Source organism: Falco cherrug, chromosome 3 (genome assembly GCF_023634085.1).
Source record: "Falco cherrug isolate bFalChe1 chromosome 3, bFalChe1.pri, whole genome shotgun sequence".
Lineage (NCBI taxonomy): Eukaryota > Metazoa > Chordata > Aves > Falconiformes > Falconidae > Falco > Falco cherrug.
This window is the reverse complement of record NC_073699.1, coordinates 44,169,445-44,181,612: the sequence shown is the minus strand read 5'-3', so window position 1 is coordinate 44,181,612 and position 12,168 is coordinate 44,169,445. Positions and strand designations below refer to the sequence as shown.

The 12,168-nt window shown below is 38.8% G+C and overlaps 1 protein-coding gene across 3 annotated transcripts in view; it reads right to left on the bottom strand.

Moving 5' to 3' along the window:
* ARMC1 (armadillo repeat containing 1) overlaps positions 1–11,711 on the bottom strand; it is a 32,634-nt gene extending 20,923 nt beyond the window's left edge. Inside the window, exons 1-3 of one of the 3 annotated variants that reach the window (XM_014283248.3) lie at positions 11,690–11,711; positions 8,690–8,890; positions 4,478–4,569 (exon numbers count right to left, since the gene is read on the bottom strand). In XM_014283248.3, the coding sequence (XP_014138723.1) occupies positions 4,478–4,569; positions 8,690–8,881 (284 nt within the window). In that variant the 5' untranslated portion in view covers positions 8,882–8,890; positions 11,690–11,711. Of the gene's footprint in view, positions 1–4,477; positions 4,570–8,689; positions 8,894–11,134; positions 11,357–11,689 lie in introns of those variants that run through there. The other 2 variants (XM_027811114.2, XM_005443206.3) reach the window with 2 other exon arrangements.
* Positions 11,712–12,168: the final 457 nt, after the last annotated feature.

Here is a 12,168-nt window from a genome sequence, read left to right as displayed (position 1 = left end):
AAATACATGTTAGTTATATTTAAACAGTACCATTATGCTGCTCATAAAGATTATGAAAAATTATGAACTTTGACCTTTACTGTCCATCAAAAGTCACTTTCACTCTGAACACAAATTAGTATATTTCCTTGTAGGCTATAAATCCTAATTAATTTTAATTCTAGAAGCTGCTATTAACATTTTATAAAGTCCATACGGACACATTAAGTCCTCCATGTAATTCATAAAGCCAGCAACTAAACCAGTTTTCAGTATTAAATAACTGCTGATGGCTGCCAGAATACAATGAAACACCATTCTCACAACGGGCCTCAATTTCTCCTCTCCTTTTTACCTATTTACACAAACACATCTACACATATGCTTACAGGTACTCAGTCACCTGGCAAAGGAGTGAGACATTTTTGTGATAGCAATAAAGCAGTATCAAGCATTTTAAAAAAAAAAAGTTGGGAAACCTGCAGGTAGAGATTTTAACTGATTTCTCTCCAACACAGTTACTACTCCTAGCTTATAACACGGAAAGATGCATCAAGCTTCACTTAAAAATAAGCAGATGTGAATTAACAAAAAAGAAACCTCCCCTGCTAAGGAAAAAACCAGCAAGTATAGAATAGGGCAAAAGAAACTTTTACATTTGAATAATGTTTTGAAGTATTCCATGCAATTTGAACAGCTTCTTGTATGTCCTAGAAAACGTGGAAATGTACAAAGCCTTTCACATGAAGTATCTCAGAAAGTCATACATGTTCCAAATCAAGTTCAGTCTGAAAAAAAATCCTAAATATATAAATATCTCACCGCCTTCAAATCTTTATTCTGTACTCCTCAGAACTGACATTTCAAATTTCTGCTCTAGAGGCTACAGGCTCTAGTCTCTACATCTAAAATCTGTTACTCTTCTGTTAACAAAAACTAGTGTTTATACATCTTGAAAAAAATCACTGTCACTGTGAACCTAAAACCTATCCTTTGTTCCTTAGGTGAAACGTAGCAACAACTAAGGACTCATCCAAACATTCATTTAAAGCAGCAAAATTATTTTCATAAATGACCATAATGCTGCTTATAAGCAAACAGCAAAAAGGTGACTAGATAATACTAGGGGACTGGTAAGTCATGAAATGAGACATGAAGGTACCTCAAAGAGCTACAGTTAAACTTGAATGTCTCTCAAATATTTCCTACTCATTTTCCATGATGCAGTACAAAGTATAATTTACTGCTTATCACTGGATAAGCAGGTGGCACTCAATTTCAACTCTCATCCTCAGTAGTCTTATGAAGGAAACAGTACTTTACCTTCATGATAAGTATAAACAAGTACTATATTCTTCTTCCATTGGTTGCGTATTACTTGCAACAAAAAAGTTTTGGCTTGGGTCTGAGGCTCCCATGTACTATTAGAAGAAGTCCTAAGTAGCAAATCAACTCCAACTATTTTCCAGTTGATGGCATCGACCATTTAAAGATCAGTTAAGACTAGTTAGCTGTAGGCAGGTCACAACAAGAAATCCCACACCTGAACTTGAGGTGTCTATTAGAGACCTTCAGGTCTTATAAAGAGACACTCACATGATGAGAAAAGCCCTCAAATTTCAGGATTTACATAACTGAAAGCAAAAGAGAATTGAATTCTAAACAAACTCTTGACTTCCTAAGCAGAATGTCAGCTCAGTGCAGATGGACATCAAGTCTGAAATGACATTCAGTTTGAGACTTGCGTGTACACGAGCTCCATTTCATTGCTTGAAAAGACGTAACACAGCTTTACCAGTGGCAGAATACAGCTTGTCATAATTCAGTACTGAACAGGGAAAGCCGCTGAATGTTATTTGGTTAAGTGAGAAGTCAAGGAAAGTAAACAATGAGTTACAAAATCCTTGATGAAAGGCAAAGATTCAGAACACAACATGTGCTGAACCTGTCAAAAGCAAAAAGCCAGTGACTAAAAGTTTGGTCCAGAAGATGATGGGTTCTGTCCTACTTGAAAGAACCGTGCAATAACTGGAAAACCAGAACATGGACAGAACGTCATATCTCTTTGTATGATTTGCTTGCATTTTTATAAACACATCACCAAAAAAAAATCTTAACCCCAAATTAAATTGATATAAATAAGTAACCAAAAGAGATTAGATGAGCTAGATACACAGAATCTAGAAAGTGAACTGGAACACACAGCATGAAGTCATTAAGACCAAAGCATTTATTACTGTGTTTATTAATGGTTAGTTTCAGTTTAGAAGACTACAGTATCTTCTGGTAAGCTGAAATCACATTAAAAGCTAGAATCTGCATTTTGTAAAGCAAATCTGAAGGTGGAGACCTTGTTTTCTCTCCTACAGACCTTCTAACAAAAAAAAAATACGATCCCAAAACCCTGGGGTTTTTTGTGAGAAACTTTTCCACCATCTTTCTTTATATTTCTGCAGGCAATACAAAACTTAGCTTCAGCATTTCCTGTCAACATTAAAGCCTAAAATCCTGACAAGTGCATGACAAAGTCTTGTGTCTGAAGATGCTATGTATTTAAATTTTCATGATATCACACTTTCCAAATGTTACAAGCATACAAATCAAATGCATGTTCTTACTCTTGCCAAAGAGCTTTCTAGAAAAAAAGAACACCTACAAGATTTCCAGTTCTTACTGACTGCTCTCTCCTTTTCTGCACATTTCTGAACTTCACATTCTTTTGGTCCTTGAAACTGAGGAGTAGAAAAAATGTTGTCGAAGAGATTTCCATAACATTCTTTAAACAAAAGTTTTAATTATGACTGTTTCCAGAGTAATATTTGTAAGCTGCAGAGACTGATAATGAACTATGATTCCCCTTTCAACAACTTAAGGATGTCTCTATGCTCTAAATAGACACATAATCTATACTAAAAGTAAGCCCTCCAGAAATACATGCTTCTGTTATTACCTAAATATTTCAGTTCCTACTGCTATTATAAAAGTACCAATCAAAGGCTTCTGTCTATTTTACTTTAATTATGCTTGTCCTTAAAAAAGGTGTATACTGTAAGACTTAATTCCATCTTTTCCCCATACATCCTATTAAAAACACCTATCATTTCAAAAAATTCTAATTACATTATTCAAAAAAATTGTGAATTATTATCTTCTGCATTCTAGTAATTTGGCTCAGCATCCAAATTAAGACATTTGTTTTAAATCCTTGTGTTTTGGGTAACTGCTGAATAATAAGATGATATTTGGGCATAATGCTAAATTTCATGTCAATACATAATGTTGCTAGTTTCAGCTTTAGAATTAATGTTTCTATATAACTGTAGAATTCAGTTTCAGAATTAATGAAGTACTTCAAGGAACACAGTTTTAATCTTTCTTAGATCACACAACATGTAGGATTGTGAACAGACCAGAATTTCCTCTCCAGTTCTTCAGGTTCACACCTTTAGATAAGCAGTGTCAGAAAGAGATATAACAAAGAAAGAAAGGAGGGGCTATGAGATAAAGGAACTACCAAAGCCTAGCCTTGTTTTTTTCTAAAAAAAACTTGTAACTTATACCACAAGTGATACATTAGAGATTCAACTAACATTATCAAAGATTCAAAAGCTTTCCATTTGAATCTTTAATATACAATTTTGCTTGTGTTTCATCCTTTTCTAAATATTTGTTTCAACCATTCATCTAAGATACATGCAGCAATATGACTTTTCGCCTCCCTCACAGTCTCTCACATCTGAAAAGTCCAGTTAACTAGAGCACTATCAAACTGTGTGTAAAATCACCACTTTTTGATAATGTGATGGCAAATTAATTTTTGCTATAGAAGACTAATCTTTGAAGGAGGTTAGGGTTGGGTTTTTTTGCTAATGATTCATCTTAGCTCATCATACTTTCTATTAATGATTAATCATATAAGATTATATATTATATTCTATATATTTTCTATTAATATTAATCATATAATTTCTATTGATAAGCACACGTGCATCTTCTTCAGGGTGCATACACCCACACAGCTTCCAGCATTCAAGACTCAACTGTCAGCAATCTTAACGAAATCCAACAGTCACAAATTTTAAGAGGCATAACCCAGCTGACATGGTCTACAAAGAAATTAGACCACTAGGAACCTCACTAACTTCAAGTCCACCTGCAAAATATTTCCTCCACACAGAACTGCAGATACATACCTTCAAAAATACATCAAAACGAACACACTACATATAAATTTCCCTTCCTGAAGGTGGGATTCAAAGAATAAATGTGGCAGATGCCAACCAATTTCATTAAATGCACTAGTACAAGGCAACCTTAAACAACGAGAACAATTGTAAAAGAAGCTAAAGGGAAGAGACAGTATTAATTATTAGTTAGGCAAATTACTTTCAAATGAAGATTTCTTGTAGACTACAGTCTATATAAACAGTCAGGGTTTTACTTTGCATCAGAATGTTATGTTTACACTGCTTTTGGATACAACCCATCATAAACTTACTTTTGTATTACATTCTGTAGGCTGAGCATCATACCCAATTCACTTTTCATCTTTTCTCTGTTGGCACGGCACTCTGCCAAATAGCGAAGAGCCTAAAAGAAAAGAGCACAGCAAATCAGCAGTAAGTCCACTACATTATCATTCATTTTTATTAGTGTACATCTGCAAAATATTCACAGTGTGAGTTCTAGTAAGAACATAAAGACTATTATCACCTACTGTGAACATTAAAAAATTGTTTTATTCTTATAAATGCACAGAAAGCATAGCATATCTAATCTATGAGAAAAAGTTGAGAGACTGGGTTTGACCAGCTAAGCAAGTCTAAGGGACAATCTAACAGCTGTTTACAACTACTCAAAAAGCCTTTACAAAGATTAAGCCAAACTTTCCTCTACAGCAGCAGGCAATGTAACCAGAGGGAGCAGCCACAAAATTATAGCTTGGGAAGTTCAAATCAGGTATTATGCAAGTTTTTTCACTCTGAAGGTAGTTCAACACTAGAACAGATGACCTAGTGGGACTGCACAATCAATGAGACAAAGCTACAACTGACCTGATTCAGTGCTGGTGATAGTCCCAATTCAAGCAGGAAGCTGAAGTGAATGACTTCCAGAAGTCCCTTCCAACAAACATTTAAGTGATCTGAGATCGAAAGTAATTTTTACATGCTATGCTTCTAGTTCCACCAATTCTATGGGCTCCCCCAGCACGAGAAAACTTACCACCACCAAGTTTCTACTGTCTGCAGAAAGAGGTCTACCACATTTATAAGCTTCTGAAGACCAACTGCAATATTCATCACTCCATGCAGGAATAAGGACACAAGCAGTGGAAAGCTGCTTAGGTTATTGTTGCCTAAACTGGGAATTTACACTTACTTGTTGCCAAAGGTTTTCCTTATTTGACCTTCAAGGTAGACTCTTTGTATGGCTTAACAATGCTGACCCCAGTCAGCAACTGTGCATTTGCACAATCACCCTAACATAATATTCTTAAATAATACAGTTAAACTGTCAGTCCTGCTTTTCATGACACATCTCTCTACTGTTAGACCTGACAAAGTTTTCTTAGAAGGAACCTCCAAAGGGGTACTGTGCTGCGTCATGCTCTAATCAATGTCTTACTGATGTAGGTACAAGAACTGCACTTGCAAAATTCTGCAATACATAAATACAATAGTTTATAAAATAGGGTTTGTGATAGCAAGGTTTAGAAGTGTTTACAATTCTTCGTTCTTTAAATACAGTCATATAATAGCTATGCTGCTCAATAGCTCCTTTAAAAATAATATGCTCCTTAATTCCTTCAGAGACAGAGAATTTATTAATTATCTGAGGGTTTTTTTTCTACATCATCTTCAGCACATTTGGTAAAATTCAAGACCATTTTATTGCCTTTTGAGAAAGTCCAGCTGCTGTCTGACATAAGAACTCTAAATGTAATTTTTGCTATTTCCTGATGTGGATCAGTAGTAATAATTGCTATTTATATAGGCTGTATATACATTTATTTTCTCACTTCTTGGCTATGGAAAAATACCTGAATGATAGCTCTGAATTACTAACTTTCATTAGTTAGGTGGAAAAAGTTTCTGATCTGTTCAGACAATTTAGTAAGGTTATAACATTGTTGGATGAAGAAAAACATGTTCTTTCAACAGCTAATTATTTGAGTCAAAATGTAGGCAGTCTCTTTCCATCTGTTACATACTCTACACACAAATGTGACCTCCATTAAAACAAAACCAAAGACAAAGTTATCAGAACAACTTAAGTGACCCGACTTTTCAGGTCTTAGTCCACCTGCAAAGGTCTACACTTTCTAAGAAGTACAATCATTTATGCTTATTAAATCACAGACTATTGAAGGCATAAGGAAGATTAGTATTACGGATTTTGGTTCAGCCTGTGTTCAGCAAAACACCTATGTTAGCTTTAAGGTCACACTGTAATTTCATGATAATCAATAGGACTATCTCCATATATATAAAAATACACTGTTGTCAATATTATTAACAAAAGACACCTTTGATGTTTTATAAGTGAAATGTTCATACAGTTTCTTAACGTGAGAGTTTTTTTTATTTTAGTCCAAACTTACGATGAAAAAAGTAGTATTGCCTGGGTTATTTCTGATTTTTTTTTTTATTTAAAATATTAAAAAATTTTCAGCATTTGAAGGGTACCATAAAGAATTCCTGGAATCAAAACTAAAAGAAAATTATAGAAAAACATACCACTTCTTGATCAGATAGAAGAAATTACTCAGCTGAAACTGTATATGGGGAAGAAAACATCCTCCATGAAAGATTCTAAAACATATTTTTAAAAGTTACATAGGGAACTATTGTGATGCATACAGATTATTTCCACTTTCAGCTATGGGAATCGCAGAACACAATAAGAGATTTAAAGTCAATGCTGTTCATCCTTCTATTATGTACAAACTTAATGGAAAATCATTGCATTTAATGATTCCCATTTAAATGGAAGCACCTTTTTGACCAATGGGATGGCTAGAAAAACAAAACAAGATGACCTTCCAGTATGGAAAAATACCAAAAGTGAAGACTAAAAAGTTATCAGCAAAGATATTAAAAGCTACAGAACCTAAGAGGTTTCAGAACTCATGAACACAGTGTCTGAGTAGCAGAACAAAAACACGTTTTCACAGTAAACAGACCTATTTGTGACTGCAGCCAGGATCCTGGAATATAGCATGGTCTCTAAATCCTGATTCTTAATCCACTCTAACTGCAGGTTATCACTAAATAGAACACAACTGTCTCCCATTCCCAGCCAACAAGATGCCCTTACACAACACAGCTTGAATAATATCTGAGGCTGTGGAACCACACTGCAAACTGGATTAGCCCTCATCATTCTGACAAAGTCAGTCCTTTTAACACAGTTAATTTTTGTAAAGATCACAGACCGATCACTGAATCTTGTGCAGGCAGTGAGAATACACAGCCGAAATGAGCAAAGAAAGGAAAATGAGTGAGACATCTAAACAAGATCCTTTTTTAAGAACGCAAGCTAAGGAAACTGCACTGGGAAGAAAACCAATGCAACATATTCTTAAGAACCATAAACTCAACTCAAAGTTCTTCCAGTGAAGAACATTATAGTCTAGCAAATGCTATGGCAAAGCTAACCTAAAAACCAATTAGCAGGACACAGGTCTCCTGAATTATGGGACCTCATTCCTTGAACCCAGAAGAGCATCAGACACACCAAAGTAATTCCAAGAAGTCCACTAATATCCACTATGAAAGTTAAACAAAAGAAAAATACATAATTATGGTATAGACAGGTCTTAATGGTATAGAGTATAACACGTGTGAAAGCCAGAGCTCTTTGTTCTTTAGTTTCACATTGTTCATAATTCAATAATGACAGGAAAATGGAAAAAACACCATCACATAAATTTCAGTAACTTAAAATCTTAGAGGAACTGAATTAGACTTAAAACAAAAATTTGTCTTTTGTTTGTCCTGCTTCTAAACAAGAAACATGCATTTTTTTAGTATTTAGATTCGGCATGAGAAGCACAGACTTGAGGATTTATGATTTAGAACAAGAAGAAACGGACAAACGCTGGAACAAGTTGTATTAGATACTAATAGATTTGGGGTTGGTTTTGGGGGTGTGTGGTTTGTTTTTTTTAAATACCATGAGGGCAGTCAAATGCTGGAACACAGTGCCAAAGAGGTTACGGAATCTCCATCCTTCAAGGTGCTCACAGATCAAGCAGATACAACCCTGAGCCATCACCTCAGCATGCTTAATTTGAGCATGGGACTGGACTACGTCACCTCTGGAGGTTGTTTCTAACCTTAATAATCCTAAAGGGGTTTTATTTTCGTTTTACAATATGAATGTGGAATCACTGTGTATATTTACCATGCTACATGACTTCATCTTAAGAAAGGGATTTAAGGGTGCTTAGCTCCCTCCACACAAAAAGTGACATAGCTGTATTAGGGGAAAAATGCAAAGTAAATTAATCTATTTCAAAAAACCAAAATTCCCCTGGAATAATCTGTCCTTGTTAAACAACTTCTGAAATACGTGGTTTTTTTAAAAAAGTATAACGAGTATCAATGTAACATAAAACCAGGTTTTGTTACATGTTTACTTGTTTAAAGACACATTAGCAAACTTACAAAATGTCCCACTGACATACAAATTTATCTCCAGCACTTACTAGTAAAGCTGAATGAACAACTGGAGGGTTGGGATGGTCCAAAAACAGAATAAGACCTGGCAGGCATCCTTGATCCTGAACAATGGCCCGTCTGTTCAATGGGTCAGCTGCTAGATCTCTGAGTTGGTTAACTACAGATAATGCGTCAGGCTCCTCACTCATAGTAGAATTCATTTTTTCTGCAGCATGCATACAAAGTACCTGCTGAAAAAAAATTTAAATCATTATTACTAATACTTATTTTTAATTGATAATAAATGGGGTAAGACAAAAGCACAAAGACACTGATCTGTTATAGCCACATAAGTATAAAAAACCAAGGACTAGGATTCACAGAATGTGGATCAAATTGATAAGGATGTGGATCTTGAAATTTGTAAACTGGAAATCTAAAATTCCTATTCAGAGAACAGGTAGGTTGGGTTAATGATATTTTTATTTGTTCCCTATAGATAATTTCAGACCGGTCAGCCTTTACAGGAGTGTATTTGTGTTGGGTTTTTACATTACTGACAAAATATTTCTGAGAAATCCATAGTTTTCTCACAAGGCACTAGAATTCTATAAACATTCTTCTGTATAAACATGTGTAAAATCAAAATACACATTTTCTGAGTACCTTTAGCAATAATCAGATTTGACACAAAAATGAACCAGAAAAGCCAGCGTAAGACTAACACTGCATCAAACACAGGGAACATGAAGTTTTAATCTGGACCTGTATGTCAAATAACTAGTGTAAGGCCATACTCATTTACTCATTCAAAGGCAAAAAGGGTTTTAGAGGCTGGGTTTTTGTTGGTGTGTTTGTGGGTTGTTTTTGGGGGGTTTGGGGGGTTTTGTTTTGTTTTTGGTTTTGGGGTTTTTTTTCACTAGCACCCTTCAGCAAAAAGAAAGCAGGTCACGCCTTGTTCAAGCCAAAGTCCAAGGCACCAGATCACTTTCAAAGGAGACACGTGTTAGCTTCAAAGTATCAGATTCCAGAGTTGTTTAACAAGGAATAACTACTTAATAGCCACAAAAAGCATACCTTTACTCAGAAAAAATACTACATCTTGGTAAAAAAACCTGGTTTCCTTCAAAAGGCTGATTATGTGCCTCTGAAACCATGAAATACTAACTGTGGTCCTGGCCCAGTTACCAACTCATGCAAGTAACTTTTCTTAAGGCACCAAAGTGTGAGCAAACACATAGTTAATTTGTGTTCCCTCACTTTTCCTCTGCATAAAAATAAAACAAATTAAATCCATAAGCTGTCACAGTCTTTCAACATCATTTCCCAAAACTATTCCACAAACATATTGTTTCCTTACTGAAGGCAAGCCTTTCAGCAACACAAAATAATCATATTCATCAAAAACAACAAACCACAAACACACATTTTGGCTGTGATAATTTCTCACATTTTCACATAGAATAAAATGCTGTTAATCTCCAAGTCACTGGTCCTTCCTTCAAGACAGAGCGCTAATGTTAAAAGTACATGCCAATGATTAGTCTCCAGGCTATTTTTCTTGACTATCACAAGCCAAAAGAGATCAACTGGGAAATAGAGCAGCTCAACCAATGAAAAATAATTTATATTTCCAAAACAGACAACTCTGGATAGGAAAAAAAAACGTAACTAACTTAATACTGCTTAACAGAGAAGTTAAATACTTTTCATAGGTGACAAAGGAACTTATTCAAAACTTAAAAATCAAGGCAGTTATAGAGTTGATGTTAACCAAAGTCTCTGACTTCCAGTTCTGCAACCTGAGCACCTGATCATTCCTACAACTCCCTCCATCCTGACATTTTGCCTTTTTTCTTTTAAGATCCCAAAAAAGCACTAAGCCAAATTTTACTCCCCTCCTACCCCACAAGGCCACTCATGTCCTCCCCAGACCCTTCTCATTCTCTCCTCAGCCACAACTGAATCCTTACCTTCTCTGTCACCTACAACAACCAATTTTATGCAAACTAGGACCTTAGGCAGCCTTTAACGTAAAAAACAATTAAGCTGTTTAAAAAGTTTTACGAAGTTATCTAGAATTTGGGGGCCTAGCAGAGAAGTTAGCCAAGTACCGACTCCTTTCTCCTCCCTGTAGCTTTGAGATCACATTACGGCATCTCCCTGCTTCGGTCTCCCGTTCCACTCTACGCCCTCACCGGGGAGGCCCAGGAGGGGCACGGCCACAGCTTCACACCTCCGCTGTCACATTAAGCGTTCCCTAAGCGGCGGAGCTCACAACCCGGCTGCGACAAGGCCCCGGGGCTCAGTTCCTGGGCCCATCGCCCGACGGAGGCACAACCCTCCAGCGTCCGGGTGACGTGAGCTCCGGGATGCGGTTAGGGAGGGCAGGAGGGACCCCAGACGGCCTCGCCGCCCCCCTCTCACAGCCATCCCCCGCTTCCCCAGTTCCCGCCCCCCAGCGCGGCCTGTTCCCCTCCCCGGCACCGTACCGCCGCAAAAGACGTCCCCAGCCGAGCAGCTCAGCCCCGCGTCCCCATCGCCCGCGGGGGCGGCACGGCCTGCGGAGGGCAGCGGGAGGAGACCGGCAGCCGGGCCCGCCGCACACGCACCACCCGCCAGGGCCCGCTCTGACCCCGGCACCGTCCACCACCCCGCAACCCGATTGGCGGGGGCCGCCCGCGCTTCTCCGCCACTCGCGGCGCGCTTTGTTCCTGCCGAGGTACGATTGGCTGCCGGCGGCCGCCCCGCTGTGCACGCCGGGAGCTGCAGTTCGGGCCGGGCCGCAGGACCGCTACTGGGAGGGAGCGGCGGAGGGAACGTGGCCCCTTAGTCCTATTTATTTATAGTAACTTTTTTTCCCCGCCCCATAGATGGCCACCACCAGAACTTACTGCTCAAGTGAAGCGTATTGTAAAACAATATAGTGCGAAATACGCCTAATTCCGCATGGAGACCCAGCGCCTACGCCCGTTTTGAACCCCCACGCGGGTAGTCCCCGCCCCACGACGCCCAGACAATTAACATTTCTTTTAGCATAAGCACACCTTAACCCTATCTGAAGCTTTGGGTTCCTCCCCGCCCCAAGCGGCAAAGGCTTTCTCGTTTTCGCATTCCTCTGCTCCACTCACGGCAGTTGGTCTTTGAAACGTTCGAGTACAGCTTCCAGGAAAGTTTTTAAAATCTGAAATGCCGCCTCAATAATCCTTAAACCTAAATGCAGCACGGGGGAACTTCTGCGGTGCCCTTCGCCCCGGCACCGTCCTCCGGCTGTCCGGGCGTCCCCCGGCCGGCCCCACAGAACCGCCTCTCGCCTCGTGGGCGCGCCGCCACTCGCTGCCCTTCCTTGCCCGTTTGCGCGGGACACAGCCGGTGCTACCCACAGAGACAACGGCGGCACCGCCGCCGTACCCCCGCGCCCCAGTGCGCCATTAGTCGGCAGCAGCCACCTGCCAGAGCCGTTAGCCACCGCCGGGGCTGCGGAGGAACGCTAGGAAAAGCCCTCCCTTCCCCGGCCGGACCCCAA